We start from the raw sequence: 26,749 nt of genomic DNA, 5'->3' as shown, positions 1-26,749 counted from the left end.
AGATTGATTGATTGATTGATCATTTATTGTTGCAGGCAAGAGAGAGAGAGAGAGAGAGAGAGAGAGAGAGAGAGAGAGAGAGAGAGAGAGAGAGACTGTGTAAGCCTAAATAGCCTCATAAAACACCCAAGAAGAGACTGTGTAGGCCTATGCTCGCGGTAAATGGAAACAACAAGAAAAGACCAGAGTACAATTAAAGTGAGGAAAAAGAATATTGAAAAATAGGAAAGCAATTAAGGTCACTGGAAGAATTTAAAGACCAGAAAAAAAATACAGTTCAGTGAATAATAAGTGAAAAATAAGTATGCTCTGTGAAGTAACTACAAGTGTGGGTTGTGAAGTATAGAAAAAGTACCAAAGATGACCTAATAAAAGAACCGATACTTAACTTACAGAGGTCAAAAGAAGAAGAAGAAGAAGCGGCCAAAAGAGGAAGAAGAAGAGGAGAGGAGGATGCACTGTCCGTCATCTCGGTGCCACACTTTACATCTCCCACTCTTAAGGGCAATGGAGGTCAATTCCGAGGAGGAGTGCCTTGTGTGTGGGCGTGAACTGGGCGTGAGTCGGTGGGTGCGGGGTGCCAACCAGCTGAGGCACTCCGGGCGGGCCGTGGCGGAGGCTGTGGGGGAGCTGCTGGGGTGTGAGGCTGCGGCGGGGGTGTCCAGGCTGTGCTTCAGATGCTACCGGTTGCTGCTGGGCCTCGACTACCACACGCACCAGATGGACAGGCAGAGGGCGGCACTCCTTAGGCTCTACCGGGGGAGGGAGGTCAAGGAAACGCAGACTACAACAGGGAATTCGTATGGCACTGGAGAAAATTTGACCGGCATTAGAGAAAATTTGACCGGCATTAGAGAAAATTTGACCGGCATTAGAGAAAATTTGACTGGCGTTAGAGGAAATTCGTCTGGCTCTGGAGAACATTTGACCGGCATTAGAGAAAATTTGACTGGCGTTAGAGAGAATTTGTCTGGTACTGGAGAAAATTTGACCGGCATTAGAGAAAATTTGTCTGGCACTGGAGAAAATTTGACCGGCATTAGAGAAAATTTGTCTGGCACTGGAGAAAATTTGTCTGGCACTGGAGAAAATTTGACCGGCATTAGAGAAAATTTGTCTGGCACTGGAGAAAATTTGTCTGGCATTAGAGAAAATTCATCTGGCACTGGAGAAAATTTGACCGGCATTAGAGAAAATTTGTCCGGCATTAGAGGAAATTTGTCTGGCACTGGAGAAAATTTGTCTGGCACTGGAGAAAATTTGTCTGGCACTGTCGGTCAAGAGAGGGAGAACACGGAGACACAGGCCAGAGGAGAAAATTCGTCTGGCACTTGCACTGTCAACCCCTGTGGTACTGTCATCCCTTGTGGCACTGTCAACCCCTGTGGCACTGTCAACCCCTGTGACACTGTTGGTTGCGAGAGGAAGAACATGGAGGTGCAGATTAGAGGAGAAAATTCGCCTGGCACTGGCACTGTTTATCCCTGTGGCAAACTCCCAAGGGAAGCTTTCCACGCCCTTCACACACACGAGGAAGCCCCTGGGGATCACTTGAAGGCTAGACAGCAGACAGACAATACCTCCGGGGGTGGCGGGGTGTGTGTCCTCCCTGGTGGCTCCCCCCAGAAGGAAAGTTTGGCTGCTGTGAGTGCCAGCAAGGCGGTATTTGAAGGTGACATGGACGAAGACAAGGCTGAGATGATAGACATTGACCCTGATGGTGGTGGTGGTGGTGGTAGTGGTGGTGGTGTTGGCCTGTGTGGCACCCCCCAAACAGACAGTGTGGCAGCTATGAGGGCCAAAGAGGACTGCCACGCTGCTGTTGCTGTTGGACCTCAGGGACAGGAGTTGGACATCGCTCCGGATGCAGATTACAGCAAGGTTGGCTTTGATTTTTATTTGGTTACACACACACACACACACACACACACACACACACACAGATAGAGAGGACTTGATGGAGAGAGAGCAAAGGAGAGGATTGAGATGACACAAGAAGAAAAGAGAAGACAATCTAAAAGGTAATCATATTTAGAAATGGATCTTGATGAGGTCAGTAACAGGTCATGTTTTGCCTTACAGTGTTCCTATGACCACGAGTACCACAAGAACACTGCTGTGGTCCCTGTGGAAGGCTGTGACCTGCCCACCATCATGGCTGGAGGTCACCAAGAACAACACAGGAGGTCAGGGTCAGGCTTTAGGAGTGGGAGGCGATGGGAAATGACGCCACTCAATGTAATGATATTTGTGTAGATGAATTGTTAGGTTTTATTTTTTTCACAAGTTTATTTGCTCTGGTTTATATAAAAAACAGTTTTTTACGCTAATGTCTTTACCCTCCCTCCCTTTTATTTATATTTTTGTTTTTATTTATTGTCCCTCGCTGTTTAAATAAAATAATCTCACAGTCTACTTACCCAAGAACTGAACATGACAAGCAGCAGTTTTCCCCCCTAATGTCTTCACCCTCCCTTTACAGCCTGGCAGCCAAGAGGAGGAAAACAGCCAAGAAGTGGGACGACTTTGAGTATTACGAGGACGAGAGCAAGACCAGTGAGGTGGAGGGCTGTGACGGGGCAGCCCACCACACGCCCACCCAGCACTTCCATCTCCCACTTAGAACAGGGAAAAAAAAATGTCCGGAGTGCAAGGAGGTGTTTTCCACGAAGAAGGCCGTCCTGAGCCACCGCTGCCACCAGACCAAGAGGAAGGAGCGTGAGAAAGTGACCTACACTTGCAAGGGCTGCCTGCGTAGGTTTCTGCTGCGGAGGGAGTACCTGAAGCATGCTGACGCCTGCTACAAGAACACTCCTGTCACCTGCAACCTGTGCCTGGTGAGGAGAGGCGACACTCATTTCTTTCTCACCCCTGTGGTACGAATGTGATGTCTGTTATCCATGTCTGTATCTGTCTATATCAATGTCTGCCACAGTCTGCAGTGATCCAGCTGATACAGAAAGACCCAAAAATCTACTTGGCTGTGGTACCTCTTTAGCAACTGGGTAGAGAGTTGTCTTCCCATCTGGCTAGTCGTGGGTTCAGTCCCCAGCACCGGAGAGTTTATTTCCCTCTTTCCAGGCTAGATCAATTGCTTGTGTTTCAAGTCACTGAGACAATGTATAAGTAAGTACATTCAAGAAGCCTTCAGTACACATCAGATGCGTATAATCCTAAGCTCAACCTGAACTTTTGAGGCATGGTGATTCTATAGGGCTGAAAAGAGTAGCAGCAATTTCTGCTGCACCCACAGCCGTGGTATCATTGATGGACGCTTCTCTGCCTTTCCTCATGTGTGTAACTTGTCACTGACACGGATGTGGACCTGAACATTGACATGGATCACATACAAATGGATGCCCAGCTGAATGCTGAACTCACGATTAATGTATTGTTCTCTCTTTTCCTCAGGTAAAGTTACCCAGCGCTGCTTACCTGCCTCGCCACCTGGCTGCCCTGCACCAAGTGAAGCCTCCTCTCAGCAAGGTGAGAGATTACTATTGCTGTTGAGTAAGTGAAGGTTGGGGGCCTGCACTAAGCTGTGCATGGCCTTAGTGCTTGTCTCTGTCATTGTCCTTTGAACCTGTTATACCTAATAAGAACCCATCACTCTGGGACACAGAGCCAGTGTGAAATCTGTGCTACTACTTTCCCCATATACCCATTTATCCACCAGCCTGAAAGAGAGGATGAACAGCTAGGAGAGCTGGGCGCTGGTTGATCAGAACCAGGGTCAAACCCGGGCCATGGATTCATAGCTAGGAATGCTAACCATTACACCACCTGAGATTGTAGAAGCTAAAGGAGACAGAGAATCAGTAGGAGAGTGTAACAAAAGAGTCCATTAAAATCAGACCGAGAAGTGGAGAAAGTTGGAATAGACCTCTTGTCATGCAGTTTAACTATTATCAGCTAAAGATGATGACAACATGGTTTTCATGTTGATTGTGACATTGCTGATGGCTGTTGCGTGTGTTAAGGCTTCCCTATCCCTTGCAGGGCAGCATCTTGTGTGAAGCGTGTGGCCGAGGGTTCAGCAGGAAGGAGGCGCTTGAGCGGCACGAGGCGAGAGTCCACGGGAAGGCCCACGGCAGCCACCAGTGTCCCCTGTGTGGCCGCACCTTTCCCCACACCTCCCTGCTGGCCGAGCACCTCAGGGCACACCAGGGATACACTTGTCCGGAATGTTCCAAGGTGTTCAGGTAGGCTGCAGGGAGTGCACTGGATATCCCCTTCCAAGGTGCAGGACTTTACATTTTTCTTTATTGAATTGTAGCAGCCACTTATGTTCCATTCCTGTTGCTTGGTGATGTCTTCTGGTTGGAAATCCACAGTTAAGGGATTAAAGAAGTGTTGATTTTGGAAGAACTCTTGCAGTGATCAGTGACATCCGGAAGGGGTGGGGCTCAGGGGACAAGTGGCCTAGTGTCTTCTGTGGTTATGAGCAGACAAATGTTCATTGTTTTTCCCTGTGTTTCAGCTGCAGATCCAACCTCACGCTGCACCGGCGGGCCCACCACATGCGCAAGGCGGCCTACCACTGCACCGCCTGCAATAAACACTGGAAGTTTCACGCCAGCTACACCTACCACATGAAGAAGGTGAGGGAGGGCCAAGGGACCACTCACATCCACTGCCATGCCCTTGGAGAGTTAGGATGTGGCTTGGAGACTGTTTTGGCACCTGTTTCAACTCATCTTTAATGAAGGTTCATATTTAACTGATTTGATAGCCGTAAATGTGGTTGATGTATTAATAAAAAAAGGGGAGTTTTGCAGCAAATGAATGATCTGTAATTTCATGTATAGATTGGAAGGAACAAGAATCATTGAGCAATCAGTTCAGTTATTTAAGTGTCTGTCAGTGATGTTTGTCAGCTTTGTAACCAGAACCAAGTGAAGGTGAAGCAATGTGTGTAATCCCTTGGGGCCTATTTATCTTTAGGGAGCCCCAAATATTTACAAATCAAATGAATAAAGAATATTGTTAATCACTATTTTCAGTTAATCTAATTAAAGTGTGTATATGCAGGAGGGTCTACATTATTGTGTTCCTGAACATAATCCAGCGTAAGGCTCCGGAAGACGTGAGGCGGCAGTGTTTGTAAGCTTCCCTTTGTTTCGTCAGTTCCACGGGAGCAGCGAGCAGCGGTGTGGCGGGTGCCGGCTGGTGGTGTGCTCTGCGGAGGAGCTGCGTCAGCACTCCCTGACCTGCCGCGTCCACCACACTCAGAGGTAAACCAGGAGGCGTTGTGAGCCCTAACAGTGGACAGTAAGATGAGCCGTTGCATCTTTAATGAAGACTGAATTTATTCAACAAAGTTTGCTCATGGATATAAATAATATATTTTTTTCTTGACATTTCATGTTGTCCTTTGATAGAGCAATATTTTAAAACAATGGTTAACATAATTTTATTTTGATGAAACAAAAGAATATTAACCCTTACAGTATGGCGACGGTGACGTCGGCGCCACCATATGGAAAGGGTTAATCCTCTTCTAAACCTCTTAAGAGGAAATGGAAGAGGATTAAGAGGTTTAGAAGAGGATTAATCCTCTTCCATTACCTCTTAACCCTTTCCATACTGTGACGCCAACGTCTGCGTCACGTATTGAAAGGGTTAAACACTGTAAACAGTATCTTTTGCTTCTATTTGATACTAGCTGTTGATATTTTTTGATGTAACGAACATTTGGATGCAGGGACTTGGTGTTCCTGCAATAGGTTTGTTGAGCACAGTGTTCACTGGCACCGTGTCTGCTCCCCTGAAGACCACCGGAGTGCTCAGCACCTCTTCTTGTTACCATTTAAACTTGTTTTTATATCAGACTGTTTTGACTCCTACAAGTGGTGGGTTGACAATAAAACATTTTTTCCCTTAGAATTGTTTCAGTACATTTTTTGTGACTAGTTACTTCTTACTCTTGGCCTTGAAAAATAATAAAATAAAGATACTTTTATACAAGCATGAATGGTAGGCTAAAGTGGGCAAATTCCTAATACTCTATTTGAACAGTAAAATGTTAGTATATATTGGAGAGCAGGAAAATGTTCAATAGTTCTTACTTTTGCAGCACAGGGCAGGAGGTGGCTTTGGAAGACATGCAAGGGGGTGGCAGGGAGGTCATGAAGCCACTTCCTAACATTGCACCAGGTGAGTCTAAAGTGACAACACCACAGCTCATCAAGGTGTTATAGGTGTGTGTGTGTGAGTGTGTATGTGCCTAGGCTGGGTGCAACGGGGTGAGTAGGAAGTGAGAATCATGGTCATCATCATAGTAAAGTTTAGGATTCCTTCAAATACATGACAGGCAGCAACTAATAGTAAAAATCAATAAAGGAAGGGCTGAATAGATTAGATATTAACCTGTCTGCTGTGATTGGCACGGTTTTCACTGTTAGCCTCTGTGGTAGATAGTGGAGTGTTTCCCATGTGGTATTGGTATGCTGGATATCCCCTCCCAAAGGTGCAAGACTTTACGTTTTTCTTCATTGAATTGTAGCAGTCACTTTTTGTTCCATTCCTGTAGCTTGGTGATGTCTTCTTGTAGGAAATCTGCACTCAAGCCAGGAGTGGAAATTTGAGGCTCAGGAACGTGCCAAAGCTGCAGTTCAAACTCTTGTCTTCAGTGCCCCAAGCTGCTACACCTCCTTCCTCTTGGAGCAGATGTAAGGCTATGATGAGAAATATTGTACACCCATGTCATCACCAAGTCTCCCGCAGGTTGTGGCTCCCTGCTCAGCCCTGCCCACCTCAGCAAGAAAGGAACTGATAGCCTTGTCCTGCTGTCAGAGATGAGGAAAATGCAAGTGTACCCACCTCCAAACACCTCCCACCAAGCACCTCCTGCGGGGGAGATCATTGTGGAGGTGCTGGAGGACACGGATGCAGACTACCAGTACATCATCTTGGTGGAGGACACTGCCATGGCCCACTTCACCATGACGGACACTGCTGCCATATGGAACACCTCAGGCCGCCAGTGTAAGTGTTCTCTGTCAGTGTTGTCGTTAGGTTAGGTTAAGTTTAGGGTATCTTCAAACACATGATAGCCAGCACCTTATGGTATAAATCAACAAAGAATGACATCACTTTGTTGTATAGAAAGTAGGTGCTCATCACCCCGGCATTTGTATCCGTCACCTCAGTTCTTGAGCCTGTGGTGGGTAAGAACTTGGTACCCAAAGGTACTGGTAGTGTGACATCCAGGTCACCACAGTTTACCTTCTCTAGATTTTCCCAGGTGCTCATTTCCTGACCTTCCTGAAAGGGGAGCATGAAGAGTTTGGTAGGCTGGGCGCCGACTGCCTCAGGCTGGGATTGAACCCAGGCCTGCTGGCTCATAGCTAGGCATGCTAACCAATACACCGCTGAGGTGCCACTAAGTAGGAAAGGGTAAGAATAAGCAGCAAATTATCACCATATCTATAATACATGGTTTTATTCATAACTACTACAAAATTGGTCATCTGTGTAAATGAGTATATCATAACAATAACCTTCATAGAATATACATAAGGGAAACTTAAATAGCAAAGAATTGTTTAGCATTAGCTATTCTGGCCTCAGTGATACCTTGTAGCACATGTCTCTCTGTGTCCTCTTTAGAAGTCCAGGTTTTGGATGAAAAAAATAAGCATCAGAAGTGTAGTCCAAATAGACATTCAACAAGTCTTCTGTTCAGAATATTTGCACCCAATAGCTGCCACACCATTACCATTTAAGTAATACTTGACACCATGAGTGGTTAGGTTGGGAAAGTGGCCTTTGAGCTCTGGCACACTTCAGGTTATCGACTGATGGTGGTATTGAGAAAGTAGGGTGACAATAATTTCTTCCCTTTGAATGGTCCTTACAGATGTTGTCTATTGTCTGGTACTGTTGTCCTGATCAGCACTGGTGACAGGACATGTAGACGAAGCTAATACTCATTCTTGAGCTTATAAGATCTCTTCTATATTTCACAGAGGCAGACAGTGACATGGAACGGGTATAAGATGGCGAAAGGCAGTAATGTATGGGAGATGATGATCCAGGCCGAGATGCCGCAGAAGTTGAGTTGCGTCGGGTGGGCGGGCATCAACGGTGGACGTCTGGAAGGAGCTGATAGTCCACACGGCAAGACTTCACACCAGGAGGAAGGTAACCTGGAACAAAGCATGCACAAAACAGCTATTGTTTTTTTTATTAATTTATCATTGCCAGAATGATATTTAAGAAATCCCATTGATATCTTTATTTGTAGTTTCCATTTCACTTTATGCATCCTCTTCAGAAAAGTAACCCTAGTTTAAAATGAGAGCTGCCAGAATACACAAGAGGTATGATGGAGGAGGCAATATAACGTTGTCACCATGAGTGGCCAAATGTACAGTAAGGGCAAAGTGGGAAGCTAGATAAAGCCTCAAGAAAGGTAGACTTACTAAGTATTGAGGTCACCAGCCTGAATCTTGGGTGTCTAGCTATCATGAACTGGACTAGGCGATAGGAGGAAGTTATGAGGCTATGGAGGAGAAAAGTAATGTTCAATGAATTGGAATAGTTTGTTAAACATTTATTTACGTTCCACTAATATGACAACTTCCTGCTCCCACTTAGCCCAGTTCAAGGTAGCTCCTAACATTCGGTATCTAAGTTAGGGCCAGCAATGTGAATTCTTCATTAATAAGAGAATCATATTTGCATACCTCTGTTGTACATTCTCACTGACACAAGCCAGCAGGTGTAGATGTGTTTGTACATTGCAGGACCATTGAGATTATTGTTATTAAGTGGTGCAAAACTGTTTTCTAGGCCATCCAGGATGAAGGTGGTCTGCAAGGTGGTCTGACGGCAGCGGGAGCACCATCAACTATCAACCCTGAGGAGAGATGCTTCATTAGCTGGCAGGGCTTGCGGCACGGACAGTGGACAGCCAGTGTGCATGGCAATCAATTTTGAAGTGTTTCATACAACTTGTAGCTGTGTCACTGATGAGCCCAACACCCTGAAAACGTTTTTTGCTATAAAAGATGTAAATGGTACTGTCTCAAAAAATATGGAGGATGCAGTTATTTGGGTTGGAGAAAAAACTACATGGAGTCATACAGTTATCATGGAGAGGAAGAGGTCTTTAGTGAAGAGAATGAAGTGCTAAGCTTAGAAGCACATGAACTACAGAAACATGAGCAAGGAATGAGTGGGGAAAAAGCAGGAAGAGAAGATAGCCTCATTAAAGATGCTGGCAATTTCATACTTAATAAACTCAGAAGTGCTGCATTGTAAGTAACACATCAAACTTATCAACATCAATACACTCCCCATATGGTGCTGTAAAATTAAATAAACCATATCCAAAGACAGTATTTGATCATCTTAAGGAACCCTCCTGGCAGAAGCTGTAGAGGAACTGTGAATGAGGAGAGCTGAGACATGGGGAGCAGTGAGTATGTGGCTGCTTGTGTACTTGGCTGACAACCCTCATCCATGCTGGCTCCAGTTTCCTATTATATGTGAGGGTTAGAGTAGCTTCCTTTGTGCTAGGGGGGGGTTGGACAGTGTTATGAGGAAGGAATTATAACTTTTTATAATGTGTTGTGTAAGGATGGGATGGAGAAAGGAAAGAAGCTTGTATCAGAGGTTTGGTGTGGGTGTAACAGTGATGGATGTATATTGTGGAGTGGTTGAATGGGTGAAGTGTGGTGCTTTGAGATGGTTTAACCCCTGGACTGTGGATTTCCTACAAGAAGACATCACCAATCTACAGGAATGGAACAAAAAGTGGCTGCTACAATTCAATGAAGAATATGTAAAGTCCTGCACCTTGGGAGGGGATATCCAGCATACCAATACCACATGGAAAACACGCCACTATCCATCACAAGGCAGAGAAAGGCCTGGGAGTATGTGTTACCAGGCTACCAGTGAAGGCAAAATATGTGCCAATTGGGTTAAACATGTGATAGGCACGAGGGAGGGGTGTTAGAGGCGGACCACCCGAGAAATGGATCAATAGAGTGGACAAGGATGAGAGAGTTTGTAGATGAGGGACTGAGTGTGCTGAGAGATACAACAGGGAAAGCTGGAGATGATACTGTTGTGGCCACCCCCTTGAGGGAAGCTCTCATAGGGGAACAAACAGTGTGTCAGATACATAAAAAAACTATCAAATTTAATAACATAAGAACGTAAGGAGTCTGCAAGAGGCCACCACCACCACTGACCCTTGTGCCGAAGCCTTGTGAATTGGGTTGAATTTACATAAGCTTAATAGCCTACATGTACAGTATGTCTAAACACTAAGCAATGATTAGATTCAAGCTTTCGTGCAGTTTTGTGATATTAGTGAATCCTTTTATGGTTGAAATAACACTAAAATAAACTTCCATTAGTGAGCAAGTTTTAAAGTTATGATAAAAATGTCTCCAACAAAGGAAGAGATTGCCTGGTATAGTTACTAAAAGGACTATAGTATTCTTTTTACAGCAAAGGAGGCACCTGAAGGCAAACTATATGATGAAAAGCATGCAACTCACTGTTCCGATAAAGTTAGCAAAGGGACGAGCTTGGGTGGAATATCTTGTGCTGTGAGGGAAAAAAGTCTTGCAGTAATTAAGTCTTTTTCAATGGCGCTACACCATTTATCTTTCCTCACTATAATACAGAAGGGCTGTCGAATGGAATAAGCTGCCCACCTCAATTACAAAATACTGCTGCTATATATAGGGATATTTTTAAGAAGTCAATAAACTCACAGCCCATGTACAATTCTAGTTCACAATGAATTTATGTATGTATGTATTTATTTTGCAAGTAATTATTCTTAAACATTGCAGCATCACCTTTAAGTTTACCCCCTTAGATTGTATTAGCAGGACCACAATGGCAGTAAGTCCTTTCTTGTGTCATCTGGGGAGTGTGCAATGTAAACTGTGAAATACAATCAGGTATAACTAACAAATAATCAATCAGTCCATCATTTTTTTTCTTCGGTGACCGCTGCAAAATCCGTGACGTCATGTGTTAACCATTGAGGCAGCGACCTATTACTGGGCATGCAATAACTGTTTGTCACTGTTCAAACTTTTATTTTCCTCTGCAAAAATATTTCTACGTGATATATATGCACGAGAAGGGAGGAGAATGCCTTGACAGGAGGAAGGAAGTATCTTAGGTCCGTATTCTCAGTGACAACAAAAACATTGGGTGCGCGGGAGATTAATCTCGGCAATTGTCTGTTTTCTTTATATCCGCAGTGCAGAACCCTTGACAGACTACTGCTATTGGCTCATAAAACTACCCAAGGAACTACCCACAGCCTGTACGAAAGCTTTATCAAATGTGGATATGTGTAAGCCTCGAAACGCTTGAGGATGTGGACCGAAACGTTTGGGAGGTGTATTAGCACTGAAACGTTTTTGCTTATGGGCCTTATAGCCTACACTTTCGAGAACAGGGAATTTTCCCTAATTTAGGGATTTTTCTAGGGATATTTTGAAAGCCCATTTTTCAGTGATTTTGGCTTCCCCCCCCAAACCCCGGTTCCCCACAGTTCCCCAGGCTTGTCTTGGGGGGTAGGGGGGGGGCTGGGGTGGTGGAGGGGGAGAAGTAGTTGTTCTATAGTTTTACCTCTTTCGTTTACAGATAAATAAAACAACGAGAATGATCAGCTACATTTTTATTAACAACAGTGTTACTCATTGTATTGAAGTGTAATTGTTACAAGTCCCAGAGAAACACGGGTAATTTACGATAACTGAAAAAATGTAGTTCAAGCTTTTGGGGCACAATAGGCTATTCACAGGTGACATGCTGAGAATGAATATGCCCCATCGAAACGCGCGGTAAACGAGTGAGAGGTAAATGAACCACCGGAAAGCTTGGGCGAAATGACTCCATAATGTGGGCGAAATGACTCCATAGTGTGGGCGAATTGACCTGTGGGCGAAATGACTTCATAACGTGGGCGAAATGATTCCATAGTGTGGGCGAATTGACTTGTGGGCGAAATGACTCCATGGTGTGGCGAAATGGCATGTGGGCGAAATGACCGGATACCCCTCCGATGTGTGTTTTACCAGAGCTCAGCTTCTAAACGACAGTGGTTAACAGCGGCGCCCAAGCTTTTGTGAGTATCTTGTGAAGTTGTGAGGCATGACACCATAAGGGGGGCCTGAGAGGGGGCTGGTGGGGGGCGGGACAGCAGAATCATGCACCCTTCCTTCCCCTCAGCGCGTTGGGGCATGAACCACTGGGGCTTGAAGGGTAAATCTAAATGGGTCTTTTATTTATCTCTTCAAGGTATGGATGAAGTCTTCAGTAGGTCTATTGCAGGGGTTCCCAACCTTGATTTACCCATTACCCTGTTTGCCACACCTCCCTTAACTTATTACCCCTTAATGCTTATTCTTCCACGACTGCATTTTAGCCTATACTTTAAAAAATGTATCATTAGATTCATAAGTGGTATGTTGTGCAGAGAAGTAAATAACTTTTGAATACAAAGGACAAAATAATAGATTCAGTGAGCCCTAATCTAGACCTAACACTTGGTATTATTTTGCTTCGATTTTTTTTTTATCTTGTTCGCCTTCTGCTTCCTCATTATCCCACAGAAAATACCAAATTATCCCACTTGGGGCAGTTTACCTCAGGCTGAGAAACCCTGGTCTATAGGAACTTTTGTATTGGGGGGCTCAGGGAAGGGGGTGAATGAGGCTGGAGTGAGTCAGTGTTAGCTTGAGGGGAGGTTGAGGAAGGTGGCGGGGCTTCAAGAATGGACCAATCTAGTGTGTTGTGGGTACCTATTCAGTTCGTGTTAGGAAGGTAGTGTTGATTTCCATATTATGTTGTGTATCATACGTATTAATTATTCAGCATTCAGTTCCTTTCTACCTCCTCCGTATAGTGAAATACCGAAGTAATATAGCAAAGAATAGCCTACTACCCACCAGATGTCATCCATATCATCTCCTATATCATACCTAGTAATTATCCCTCATTCAGTTCCTTTCCAGATGTCATCCATATCATCTCCTGTATCATACCTAGTAATTATCCCTCATTCAGTTCCTTTCTACCTCCTCCGTATAATGAAATGCTGAAGCAGAATAAGGGATAGCCTACCACCACTTTAGGGCGCCATAAGAAAACACTTTTGCTATTTTTAAGTCAATGAAAAAAGTGTCATGGATTTTTCTTCAAGCGTTTTTATTTTTTAGGAGCAAGAGTTGAATTTAAGAGTTTTATTTCCTACCTTCATTAAATACGAGTACTTATTTTTTACCTACTGGGAATTTATATCTGTTAAAATTATTGCACTCTCTCTCTCTCTCTCTCTCTCTCTCTCTCTCTCTCTCTCTCTCTCTCTCTCTCTCTCTCAATCCATTTATTATTTTTTCTCCTCTTCTAGACTTTTTTCCCTCCCCGAGAATTTATGCTTTTCATCTCTTATTAAACCTCATGACCAGTTTAGTAAGTTATTCAGCGAATATTTTAGTATAATCATTGAATTGCTTTGCCTTGATTTTCTTAAGGTAGTCATCGTCGTTTTATGCATGGTCATTGCCATTTTGAGTGGAAATTTCAGTAGATATCTCAGAATCAACTTTGAGCGGGAGAAAAGGAAATGAAAACACTAAATATCGTGTTTTGTATTATATATATTTTTATTGTTTCTTTTTTAACAGTGATAGTGAGCTAATAGTTTACCCGACCGTGGGTGAGGGGACCGCTGCGGCGAAGACGTGAACAGTGAGCTAGGACGAGGGGAACAGGAAGCGTGCTCAGGAACATAGAGGACAGAGGCGTCACCCGACAGAAAGGTATGTGCCATGACGTGCTGTAGTAGTGGTAACGATGAGGATGAGGATGACGGTGCTGATGATGATGCCGAGGATGTTGATGGTAAGGAGGCGCTGAGGCAAGGTTTAGCTAGGAGGAGGTGGAGGGGCAATAGCAATGAAGGGAGCAAAGGGAGGGAAAGGAAAAAGGGGAAAAAACTGAAAAATTCAGGAAAAGAGGTTGAAATTTGGCCAAGGCAAGCAGCTATAATGGAATTTTTTTTTAACCTGGTGTTTTTTTTTGGCTTGAGGCGCGGCGAGTGTGTGCAGGGCGAGTCCCGCGGGTCCCCTCAGTGCTGTGATCGGTCTGCAGCGGGGGCGGCGGGGCGGGGCGGGCGGGGCGTGACGGGGAAGGCAATGGATGCGGATTTTTTTCCCGTGACATTGTCACGCATGCCGGGGGGAGGAGGGATGGCAGCCGCCGGGGTGGGGGCGCCGCGCCTCGCCCCGCCGCTCCCCCCGCGCCGCGCCGCGCCGCCTCTGCTTGTCGTAAAATAGTCTATCTATGATAAATCTTACGTGTTTACTTCACCTAGTCTTTATAAATATTTTTATTCGTTGTTTTATAATGTTTTCTACAAAATATTCAAATATATCGTATTTTAGTCGTACAAAAAATTGTCCTCCAACCCGGAGGTGTCACTGACCTGTCTCTGGGCGCCTGCCCGCAACAAACAACAACAACAACAGTGATAACAACAGTGGTAAGACTAGTGCTGCTGACGCCTGCAAGCACCTGCCGAGGCCGGGGGCGGCACCTCACCTGCCCGCCTCCGCCGCTGCTCGCGTCACCTGCTGAGAGGCGAAGGCGCGAGCATAGTTGTCTTTCAGTAATATTTAGAAACAAGGTATTTCAAGGCACCGTGTGCTGGAAGCCTGGCAGCCCCATCGGCGGCCCTGACTCTCGGCGCAGGGCGGGCGGCACGCGGCACGCGCCGCTGGGACTCCGTAGCTGTGAGGCTCTACAGCCCCGGCACTGCCGCGGCTCGTTCCGCCCGGAGCACCAAATTGAAAGTAACACTCAACATGGGAGTGTCGTCATTTTGAAAGCTTAGTAGCTAAGGTTTGCTTGAAATACCTTTACAGTCATCAGCCTGGAACACGTCATCAAGAAGGTGAAGTATTCCAAGCCGTAAAACATGCACAATGCTGTCCTTAGCCTATAGACTCAACCAGGGAGACCACAACACTCGAGGCAAAGGCTCCTACGAGTGGGAGCGACGGGGGTAGATATCATATATATATATATATATATATATATATATATATATATATATATATATATATCTATATATATATATATATATATATATATATATATATATATATATATATATATATATATATATATATATATATATATATATATATATATATATATATATATATATAATTTGTAACTGGCAGGATAATAGGTGAGGGAAGGTCCAGGAGTAAGCTATGGGACTAAGGGTCTGAGGGCGTCACTAACAATCTGAGTATTGCACACGTTCCCAGCAGTGAGGGCGAGAGGCGGAGGCGGCGCGACGGCGCGGCGGGGCTGGCCGGGCCCCGCCGCGCCCTCGGGTATTTACAAGGACGCGCCGCTTCGCACCTTGTGCTCCAAAACTTTAACATGACACGAAGAAAACAACATAATAAAGTATCGCGAGGACAGCGATCTCAGGTTCCCTCTGCTGGGCGGGTTACATGGAGTATTTAACAGATTCGAAGTAATTAGGCGGTGCGGGCGTCGGTGTGGGCGTGGCCTGGTGGTGCGGCAGGAGGTGAGTGGGTGACGGGCACAGGCTGCCTCCGATGGCTGGCTGCGTCGGCGTGAGAGCCCCGCCCCCTGACATGGTCGAGGGCGGAGTCCACAGTCGCTTGTCGTAGGTGGGCGCCACCAGTGATGACATCTGTTGCTGCTGCTGTTGTTGCTGTTGTTGTTGTTGCTGCTGTTGTTGTTGTTGCTGCTGCTGCTGTTGTTGTAACTGTTGCTGTGGGTGCTGTTGCTGCTGTTGGCTCATTCCTCGCATGCCTGTCGGGGAAAAGAAAAGATTGACGTTAATTGAACCATATCGCTGCGTAGTTTTCAAGACCTTCATCACGACGCATAAACACATTGCTCGGGGCGTGAAGAGGATGCAGAGAGAGAGAGAGAGAGAGAGAGAGAGAGAGAGAGAGAGAGAGAGAGAGAGAGCAGACATTATATAGACGATTTATTGTACAGTTGAGGGCATATACGCTTAAGGTACGCGTGGCTTCGGTGCTCATCTCCGTCACATTAGCCATTGAGCCTACTGCAGAGAGAGAGAGAGAGAGAGAGAGAGAGAGAGAGAGAGAGAGAGAGAGAGAGAGAACCCACGTGGTGATAAACTCTTGAGTGGCCGCTGGAGACACAGTGCTTTGGCATCTTCTTCCATCACCCATTACGTCCTCCTCCTCCTCCTCCTCCTCTTCCTCCTCCTCCTCGTTTTCCATCCTCTGTTATGGTTCCCGTGGCATGTAATACTTCCCAGACTACTTGTCTCTCCCTCCCTCTTCCTCTCCCTCTCCCTCCTTCTCTCCATCCATCTCCCAGCCATCTAGCGGGACAAACGAGGTCAGGTTAAGCGCGGGCTCGGGTCAGGACGAAGCAGGGACGGTGCGGGGGCGGGGCGGGGTAGACGGGGGGCGGTCTTGGCTCAGGTTACGGTCGCTACCAGACGCTCGGAAGGTTTAGGCGAGGCGGGATGACGAGGGGTGGTGACAGGTATTAATGGGAAGGCGGCCTGCTTGGGTTACTTCACTGCCTGTCTCCTCCTCCTCCTCCTCCTCCTCCTCCTCCTCCTCCTCCTGTTCCCGACCCTTCTGACCACCCTCTCCATCCTCTACACCTCTACTTGTGCTTGACTGGAGGAGGAGGAGGAGGGGTAAGAGGGTGGAGATGAAAAGGAACAGATAATTTTGGTGCCAGAAGAATGTGTGAGGATAAGAGGAAAGAGGAAAGGGAGGAAGGAAAGATCTGGCACTTGTATGAGAGGCTTGGGAGAGAGAGAGAGAGAGAGAGAGAGAGAGAGAGAGAGAGAGAGAGAGAGAGAGAGAGAGAGAGAGAGAGAGAGAGAGAGAGTAATCTAAAGAACGAAAAGGTTGTATATAGAGAGAAAGGCAAATGGGAAAGGTTAAGGTAATGCAAAATAAATAACTCGTACAGGTAATATAATAATTGGCTCAGGTAACAGGTAGATATTACTTAACACAGACTCGCTAAAGGAAGGGAAGAGAAGACACACAATGAAGAAGGGGAGGATAAATAAAAGAAGTTAAATGAGGAGGAGGAGGAGGAGGAGGAGGAGAAATAAGAGGAGGAAGAGGAGAAATGATAATTAATGTGTTTGTAAGTGAAAAGAAGGGAAGAGAATATGGAGGAAAAAATAATGAAAATGAAAATACAGATAAAAAAAAAATGATGTTCCTTAACCTATTTTCCTCCTCCCTTTCTTCTTTCTTCTCCTCCTCCATTTCCCTTTCTTTTATATATTCATCATCCTTTCTCTCTTTCTCTGTTTCCCTTTTACTTATACATTTTTCATTCTTTCATCTCTTTATCTTTTCCATTCACACACACACACACACACACACACACACACACACACACACACACACAGACAGACTTACCCTTTCCCACCCACCCATTAAGTCAGCCGTCACTCCCCTGCCACGCCCTCCTGACACCCGCCACGCCTTCTTGACACTAACCACGCCTTCTGGTCACGCATTTCTCCTTCTCACCCTCCGCGACATTCCACACGCCACAGTCTTCCTTCTACTCTCAAGCATCTGTTATACTCAAGCCAGTGATTTTCAGCCAGGGTTCCGCAGACCATCATCTTCAGGTTCCGTTTTACCTGACTTTCTATCTATCTTCTTTCTGTCTTATGTCACTTAGCCCTCAGCTCTTCCATCATCTTCAGGGGGTTCGCAAGAAGTCGTGAAATGAATGTAAGCTAAAAAATGACTGTGATTTGAATTTACACAGATCGAATGGGTGTGAGTTGAATGTTATCCTCAGTCAGTCAGCCAGCCAGTCATCACTCACACACACACACACACACACACACACACACACACAAGGAAAAGTTGGATAATTATCGATACGGAGACGGGACCACACGAGCGTAAGCCCAGGCCCTGTAAAATTACAACTAGGTAAATACAACTAGGTAAATACACACACACACACACACACACACACACACACACACACACACACACGTGCCCCTACATGCGCCCCTCACCAATGTGCGTTGCCTCATGCATGAGTCCCCACGGTTCCTCATGTTCCCTTCCTCATGCAGTAGTAGCCTCCCATGCAAGCCTTCCAACCCTCGATACGCGTGCCCAGTGTCCTCTCCTAGTTCCCCTCCCTCAGTAGTTCTCCCATGCAAGCCTTCCAACCCTCGATACGCGTGCCTCCGGTGTCCTCCTAAGCGTTCCCTCCCGCAGTGTCCTTCAGCCCCCCTCCCCCCCCCACCCCCCGCCCCGGCCCTCGCCCCCGTGGCTGTGGTCCGGTGTATTTGCCTGCCGCCATCATTGCTTTGACTTCCCTGAAAAGGTGGCTGGCGGGGGACCACCCAGCCCCGCGCCGCCCCCATGACGGGCGTGAGTGGCCGGCCAGCCCACCCTCAGCGTGTGTGTGTGTGTGTGTGTGTGTGTGTGTGTGTGTTAGGCCTTCCCAGCTCTCTTGAGAAGGAGTGAGGAGCAGGAGTAAAGGAGCTGAATGCAGATGCAAAAATGGTGACAAGAGAGAGAGAGAGAGAGAGAGAGAGAGAGAGAGAGAGAGAGAGAGAGAGAGAGAGAGAGAGAGAGAGAGAGAGAGAGAGAGAGAGAGAGAGAGAGAGAGAGAGAGAGGCGGGGTGTGGGGGGGGGAGGTATCAGGGATGTTCTCCCGGTGCTTCAAAGGTTCCGCATATGAGGACCGGCAAACATGGGAGTGCCGGCAATGACATCCGACCACTGTGTGTGTGTGTGTGTGTGTGTGTACCCGCGCGCTAGTGGTGGCTCGGGGACTTTTTGAAGAGGGGGTCTCAGTGCTAGAGGAGGCTGAGGCTGTGTTAAGAAAAAAAAAAATGTGTTAAGAAATGATGGCGGTCTGCTACGAAACAAAACGAGATAATTTTTGAAGGATCCTTGGGCATCTCACGTCCCCTACTGGCTCTCCCCCGTGTGTGTGTGTGTGTGTGTGTGTGTGTGTGTGTGTGTGTGTGTGTGTGTGTGTGTGTGTGTGTGTACGTGCGGGCTTACGCCAAAATGCAGAGGGGAGCGGCGATAAACGAGTGGATATAGAGTCATATAGACGGAGGGCGGGAGGATGAAAGTAAAGGAGGCGGAAGGAGGAAATAAAATGAAAGCGGAAGTAACACATAAAAGGAAGCGAAGGGGAAACAGAAGAAAGGTAGGAGGGCCAAAGAAGGCTGTCTGTCAAAGGGGAAAAAAAGAAAGACGTAGAAAGTCGAAGGTATTTGAGAAAACGATAACATGGGGAGGCGAAAATGAATAACAACATCGCGGGACAAAATTCTGCATGGTTGACGGGAGAAAGAAAGACGTGACGGCCCTAGGAGACTGGAAGGACCGAGAGCTAAGAGCCGCATTCTCAAACAGTTCGTCCCCCAATCAGACCTATTTGACAAGGCTTTCCTAGGAGGTTTGAGCATTTCCAGGGCTAGTTTTATGACCCTGGTGGTAGACTGGAAGGACCGAGAGCTAAGAGCCGTATTCTCAAACAGTTCGTCCCCCAATCAGACCTATTTGACAAGGCTTTCCTAGGAGGTTTGAGCATTTCCAGGGCTAGTTTTATGACCCTGGTGGTAGTCTGACCCTTCTTCGGTACCATGAACCTAAACAAACACTCATTAGAACCCAACTGATCACCTTTTTAGCCTCTAGAAATAGTTGATGTGAGAGAAGAGAGCGTTTGAGAGTACCACCCAAAATGACGTGCGATAGAAATAATATAGAAAGAAAGTCAGGCATATGTGTTGGACGAAGACGAGAAAGAGGGTGAATAGGACGATGAGGAAAATGAAGAGGCGTGGCAGAGGAAGGGAGGGAGTGAAGGAGGAAGGAAGGAAAAAAGGGAGGAGGAGAGGGAGAGTGAAAGGGGTGAGTCAGATATATAGAAGACTAAGACGAGAATGAGGGTGAATAGGACGATGAGGAAAATGAAGAGGCGTGGCAGAGGAAGGGAGGGAGTGAAGGAGGAAGGAAGGAAGAAAGGGAGGAAGAGAAGGAGAGTGAAAGGGGTGAGTCAGATATATAGAAGACTAAGACGAGAATGAGGGTGAATAGGACGATGAGGAAAATGAAGAGGCGTGGCAGAGGAAGAAAGGAAGGGAGGAAGGGAGGATGGAAGAGCTAAGAAATGAGTTAAATGACAAAGATAGAAAGATGGAATAAATATAGAAAGGAGGAAGAGGGTGCAAAGGAAGATGAGGAAAGTGAGTGAACATGGACGTGAGGGAGGGAGAGAGGAAGGGTGCGGGAGAGTGTGAGATCCCAAACATGACAGTGACACGTCGGGTTGACACGCCACAACACCTCAGATTGGCCCACTATTAGCGCCATCTGGGAGAGAGAGAGAGAGAGAGAGAGAGAGAGAGAGAGAGAGAGAGAGAGAGAGAGAGAGAGAGAGAGAGAGAGAGAGAGAGAGACGAGGGCGAGACAGTCGGGATGGAATGGAAAAGAAAAAAAAGAGAAATAATAAAGAAAATGAGAGAAAGGGAGATGGAAGGAGAGAGAGAGAGAGAGAGAGAGAGAGAGAGAGAGGGGAGGGCATAACCGGGCATAAACAAGGTAACTGAGACCGGAAGAATGAAGGTCGCTAATTGGTCGCCTAAACACCCGGACTTTGAGAGAGAAGGGAGCCGACACAACAGGCCTCCCCCCTCCCCCTCCCCCCCTTTACCTACTCCCTTTCTCTCTCCCTTTCCCTCCTTCTTTTTCTCTCCCTTCTCTTTCCTTTCTCCTTTAGCGTCTCTCTTTCCCCCCCCCCCTCTCTCTCTCTCTCTCTCTCTCTCTCTCTCTCTCTCTCTCTCTCTCTCTCTCTCTCTCTCTCTCTTCCCCCTTTTCCCCTCCCTATTGCCACCCTCTTTCTCTCTTCCTTTCTCTCTCTTCCCTTCTCTCCCTCTACTGAAAAGGGGGAGGAGAGGGAGAAAGGGGGAGAAGGGAGAGGGAAGGAAACAAGGGCAAAAGACGAGAGGGGAACGGGAAAGGTGAGTATGGGGGGGGGGGTGATAAACATGGACCACGGGCTCTCTCTCTCGCGATCTCTCTCTCTCTCTCTCTCTCTCTCTCTCTCTCCCTTTTTTCCACCTCCTCTTCCCTCTCTCCCCCCTCTCTCCTTTCTACTTTCCCTCTCCTCTTCTCCCTTCTCCTCCTCTCCCCTTCTCTCCCATTCTACCTCTTCCCCTCCCGCCTTCCCTCCCCCCTCCCCTTCCTCCTCCCCCTCCGGACACAAGCTAAACACGACTTAAGGATTGACAAAGTGACAAACACAGCCATTATTGCCTGTCCGTCTGTCTCCTCCTCCTCCTCCCCCTCCTCCTCCTCCTCCTCCTCCTCTTTTACTTTTCACCAACTTGCCTGCGTCTTTTTTCTCTCTATTTCTCTCTCTCTCTCTCTCTCTCTCTCTCTCTCTCTCTCTCTCTCTCTCTTTCTTTTTTAGTAGTAGTAGTTTTGTAGTAGTAGTAGTAGTAGTAGTAGTAGTAGTAGTAGTAGTAGTTGTTGTTGTTGCGATTGTTTTTTGTTGTTTTATATTCTATTTTTCTTTGTATTTCTTTCTGATTTTCTTTTTTTTTTTTTCTTTTTAACACTTTTCTTTTTTCTTTTATACTCCTCCTCCTTTTCCTCCTCCTCCTCCTCCTCTTCCTCCCCAGGGTCACGTGACATCTCCATGTTTACAAACGTTGATCCTTAGAGCGCTCGCGTCCCTTCTAAAACATTGCCTTCCTTCCCCTCCATCCTTGTCTCTTCCTCATTCTCCTCGGCTTCTTTTTTCCCTCCTCCTCCTCCTCCTCCTCCTCCTCTTCCTCCTCTGCCTCCTTCTTCTTCTTTGCTTCCTTCGTTTGGTCGTATACTTTTTCTCCTCTTCCTCCTCCTCCTCATCTGCCTCCTTCGCTTGGGGTTCTTCCTTCCCTCCTCCTCCTCCTCCTCCTTCTCCTCCTCCTCCTCCTCCTCCTCCTCGCACGAGTTTCTCCCTCTGTCTGTCTGTCTTTCTGTCTCCCGTGATGATGTGCAGGTCTGTTGTGACTGTGCGTGCGTGTGTGTGTGTATGTGTGTGTGTGTGTGTGTGTGTGTGTGTGTGTGTGTGTGTGTGTGTCTTGACAATGGGACGGAGGCGTGACATGGTCCAGAGCTTGTTGTGTGTGTGTGTGTGTGTGTGTGTGTGTGTGTGTGTGTGTGTTTATCTTATATCTTTTCGGGGTCTATTTTCTCAGTAATTCTATATCAGTTTTTTTTATTTTTTGAACGAGTGCCTTTGGGATTTGGGGTCATGTCAGGGTAGAGATTGGGGGGAGGGGAGGAGAGGGGCAGAAGGGATAGGGGTGGAGATAGGGGGAGGGGGAGGAGAAGGGGAGGGTGATAGGGATGGGGAGGGGGTAGGGGGAGGAGGGGGGGAGAGAGGATCGGGGTGGGGATAGGGGGAGGGGGAGGAGAAGGGGAGGGGGAGAGGGAAGGAGGAGGAGAGGGGGAGAGAGGATAGGGGTGGGGATAGGGGGAGGGGGAGGAGAAGGGGAGGGTGATAGGAATGGGGAGGAGGTAGGGGGAGGAGAGGGGGAGAGAGGATAGGGGTGGGGATAGGGGGAGGGGGAGGAGAAGGGGAGGGTGATAGGGATGGGGAGGGGATAGGGGAGGAGAGGGGGAGAGAGGATAGGGGTGGGGATGGGGGGGAGGGATGGGTAGGGAGTGATTTTTCTCTTATTAATCTTCTTCCTTCGCTTCCTCTTCCTTGTCTTCCTCCTCCTCCTCCTTCTCCTCCTCCTCTTCCTCTTTTCTTTCCATTTCTTTTCCTTCTCCTCCTCCTACTCATTCTCCATGTTCTCCCTTTTCCCTCCTCCTTCTCTTCCTCATCTCCCTTCTTCTTTCCATTCCGCCTCCTCCTCCTCCTCCTCCTCCTCCTCTTCTTAGTCATAATCATCCTCCATCTCATCGTATTTTTATTTCTCTTGCTTTTAATCCTTTTTTTCTGAATGTTTTATTTGGGCTGTAAAGAAGTGTGTGTGTGTGTGTGTGTGTGTGTGTGTGTGTGTGTGTGTGTGTGTGTGTGTGTGTGTGTGTGTGTAACCTTAACTTAACCTATTTAACTGATTATTGGCACTAATGATCTAGACTAGGCAGGCACTGATTTCTTGGCACCGATTAACTGGCTCTCTTTAACCGGCACTAACAAACTGATACTAAAAGATTCTCAAAACACTAACCGTTAACTGATACTGAAAGACTCCTAATGAACTACTGAACCTAAAACATCGGTAACACTAAACCAACATCGACTGACTAACTAGCGATAACTCATCTACTTTCTCGACAGTCCCTGATAAGCTAATACGAAGATCACAGCAGCCTGGCACTGATTGACTGGCGGTAATGAATCAGGCCCGAACTTGACTGGCTAAAATATACCGATCTTGAAAAACGAGAACTCTGACGTCCGTACATGTTGGGCGCTAGGGAGTGAGTGAGCGGACTGACGTTGACGGATTGACATTAATAGACTGGCTTAAGTATGTGCTGCGGCGTTGACAGACAGCCGCGGGGAGAATAAATATGCCGGGTAGATATATGCTTTTAAGGGCAGACGAAACGGATTGTATTGAGAGTAACGCTTTATGGAGATGATATATTAGTAAAGAGATTAACCCTTTATCTGGAGCGTTGAGAGACACCCACATTAAGACTACATATGCCGGGTAGATATATGCTTTTAAGGGCAGGCGATCGGGACTGTATTTAGAGTAACGCTTGTCATAGCAGAGTTAGTAAAGATATTTAACACACAGAGAATGAATATGCTTGTAGGTATATGCTTTGAAGGGCAGACTAAAGGTATTGTATTGATGGTAATGCATAGATAGAAATATATAGATAGATTAGCGAGGGAAAGATAGAAAAGGCAATAGATATGCTAACAGGTTGGTGAGGAGAGTAAACAATAATATAAACAACAGTAAAGACAAACTAAGGATTTATTACTAATGCCAATTGAAGTCCGACAGTTGCTTTCAAGTTCTAGTAATGTTAAGGTGACGTGGGTAGTGTGGTCATGTGGTTAGGATTAGTGTGGCTGAGTTAGTGTTAGGGTGGTGTGGCTATGAGGAGCTGGCTAGCTGGTGCTGGCTTGGACGGTGTGGCTGGGAGATGTGGCTAGGATGGTGTGGTAAGGGTGGTGTGGCTAGGGTGGTGTGGCTAGAGTGATGTGGCTGAGGGGCGGGTCATATGGTGCTGGCTAGGGTGGTGTGGCTAGGGTGGTGTGGTAAGGGCGGTGTGGCTAGGATGGTGTGGCTAGGAAAATGTGGCTTGGATGGTGTGGCTAGGGTGGTGTGACTGCAAGGGGCGGAGTAGTGTCTGGTGGTGTAGCTGGTATAATGTAATGTGGTGTGGCTAGGGTGGTGTGGCTAGGACGGTGTGGCTGAGGGGCGGAGAGCTATCTGGTGTTAGCTAAGGTTACGTTGGGCCAACACTGTCGGTCACTTCTACCCCCCCCCCCCCCCCCCCCCTTGCCACCCGGGACACCAGCGAGCCAGTCACTGCCACTCACCACCATCACCACCACCACCACCACCACCACCACCATTGCCATCACCACCACCATTACCATCACCACTACTGTCACCATCACCACCATCACCACCACCACCACTACCATCATGATATCTAATTACCGTCACCATCATCGCCATAACCCAAGGAAGATGAAGAAGACGGAGAGGAAGGAAAATTAAATAGACGAGAAACAAAAAGAGTAGGAGGAGGAGGAGGAGGAAGAAGAAGAACCAGGAGGAGGAGGAGTAGAAGAAGAGAAGCACCAGGAGGAGAAGGAAGAGAAGGAAGAAGACCAGGAGGAGGCGGCGGAGGAGGAGGAGGAGGAGGAGGAGGAGGAGGCGGAGGTGGGTGGGCTTGGTGTTTGCGAAGGGTAGAGTGACGGTCTCTGGTTTCCGAGCGAAGGTTCAAGACAACAGCGGTCTCTGTACAGAACACGCCGCCGCGCTGCTCCTGCTCCGCCCGCCCCAGCCGCCGCCCTTGTTATTATTTTACTCGATTATCTGCTAAAAACCTTCCCTTGGCGACCTATTTTGAGGATGAGGAAGGAGGGGAGAAAGGGATATTATGGCCCTTCTCTCCTGTTCCTGCCCTTTCCCCTTCCTTCTCCTTCTCTTTTATGTTCCTTAATTATCTGCTAAAAACCTTCCTTTTGTGACATGATTTGGAGGTTAAGAGGAAAGGGGAAGAAGAGAGGGAAGAGGGGAGGGAAGGTGGGAAGGGAAGGGAAGGAAAAGAAATTTAAGGGAAGGAAAGAGAAGGGATGGGGAGGGTAGAGGTGGAATGGGATGGGAAACGAAAGGAATGCATGGGAAAGGAAGGGAAGGAGGGGAAGGGAATGGAAAGGAAGAGAAAGATAAGGGAAGGGAGGAGAAAAGAAGGAAGGGAAAGGAAGGGAAGGGAGGGGAATGGAATGGAATAGAATGGGAAGGAAGGAAGGGGAAGAGGGAACAGGGTAAGAGGTGAAGAGAAGGGAGGGGAAGTGAAGTGAAGTGAAGTGAAGGGAAGGGAAGGGAAGGTAAAGAAGGGAAGGTAAAGAAGGGAAGGGAAGGGAAGGTAAGGGAGGGGAAGGGAGGGAAGGGAAGGGAAGGGGAGGGAAGGGGAAGGGAAGGGAAGTGAAGTGAAGTGAAGGGAAGGGAAGGGAAGGGAAGGGAAGTGAAGGGAAGGGAAGGGAAGGGAGGGGAAGGGAAGGGAAATGAAGTGAAGTGAAGTGAATGGAAGGAAGGGGAAGGGAAGTGAAGGGAAGGGAAGGGAAGGAAAGGGCAGGGCATCAGAAAACCATCATCTTGTCGTTCTCGCAATGAATGGCGTTCTGAAAAGCTTCGTCTGTTTTCCATATACTTCAATTACGAGGCTTTTTTTCGGGGGTTGACAGGAGGGTCGTGTTAAGCTTTTTTTATATATTCTTTTCGTTCTTGATTAAAGCCTTATGAGTAGCAGGAGGAGGAGGAGGAGGAGGAGGAGGAGGGGGGCGTGAAAATAGGAAGAAAAAAATAATAAAAAAGGAGAATAAAAAGAGGGAAGAAGGATGAAGAGGAGGAGGAGGAGGAGGAGGAGGAGGAGGAGACCGAAAAAGGAAAAAGAGAAGAAGAAGGAGGAAGATAAGGAGAAGGAAGAAGGAAGAAGAAGAAAAGGAGGAAGAGGAGAAGGAGGAAGAAGAGGAGGAAGAAGGAGGAGGAGGAGGAAGATAAGGAGACGGAAAAAGGAAACAGAGAAGAAGAAGAAGGGGGAAGATAAGAAGGAGAAGGAAGAAGGAAGAAGAAGAAAAGGAGGAAGAGGAGAAGGAGGAAGAAGAGGAGGTAGAAGGAAGAAGAGGAGAAGAAGAAAAGGAGGAAGAGGAGAAGGAGGAAGAAGAGGAGGAAGAAGAAGGAGGAAGAAGAGGAGGAGGAGGAGGAGAAGGAAGAAGGAAGAAGAAGAAAAGGAGGAAGAGGAGAAGGAGGAAGAAGAGGAGGAAGAAGGAAGAAGAGGAGAAGGAGGAAGAGGAGAAGGAGAAGGAAGAAGGAAGGAGAAGAAAAGGAGGAAGAGGAGAAGGAGGAAGAAGAGGAGGAAGAAGAGGAGGAAGAAGAGGAGGAAGAAGAAGGAGGAAGAAGAGGAGGAGGAGGAGGAGGAGGAGGAGGACGTGATAATGTCTCCAACAAGGATGTGCT

At 47.0% G+C, this 26,749-nt stretch overlaps 2 protein-coding genes across 8 annotated transcripts in view; one reads left to right on the top strand and one right to left on the bottom strand.

Moving 5' to 3' along the window:
* Positions 1-412: 412 nt before the first annotated feature.
* LOC127005940 (uncharacterized) lies at positions 413-10,814 on the top strand. 7 transcript variants are annotated; one of them, XM_050875375.1, is made up of 11 exons: positions 413-1,881; positions 2,083-2,183; positions 2,483-2,837; positions 3,412-3,486; positions 4,000-4,202; positions 4,481-4,601; positions 5,128-5,234; positions 6,062-6,156; positions 6,727-6,987; positions 7,971-8,145; positions 8,797-10,814. In XM_050875375.1, coding segments are annotated over exons 1-10 (2,748 nt in total). In that variant the 5' UTR covers positions 413-453; the 3' UTR covers positions 7,973-8,145; positions 8,797-10,814. The 7 variants fall into 7 exon arrangements, with proteins under 7 accessions (XP_050731332.1, XP_050731336.1, XP_050731334.1 ...); XM_050875376.1 differs by having other exon boundaries at positions 414-1,881; positions 2,083-2,186; positions 6,077-6,156; XM_050875374.1 differs by having other exon boundaries at positions 414-1,881; positions 2,083-2,186.
* Positions 10,815-15,208: 4,394 nt separating this feature from the next.
* LOC127005939 (forkhead box protein F1-like) overlaps positions 15,209-26,749 on the bottom strand; it is a 69,150-nt gene continuing 57,609 nt past the window's right edge. Inside the window, exon 3 of the mRNA XM_050875373.1 lies at positions 15,209-15,840. Within this exon, the coding sequence (XP_050731330.1) occupies positions 15,509-15,840 (332 nt within the window). The 3' untranslated portion in view covers positions 15,209-15,508. The remainder of the gene's footprint in view (positions 15,841-26,749) is intronic.

Source organism: Eriocheir sinensis, chromosome 31 (assembly GCF_024679095.1).
Source record: "Eriocheir sinensis breed Jianghai 21 chromosome 31, ASM2467909v1, whole genome shotgun sequence".
Taxonomy (NCBI): domain Eukaryota; kingdom Metazoa; phylum Arthropoda; class Malacostraca; order Decapoda; family Varunidae; genus Eriocheir; species Eriocheir sinensis.
The sequence above is the reverse complement of the archived record's forward strand: the minus strand, read 5'-3'. Positions and strand labels throughout refer to the sequence as shown.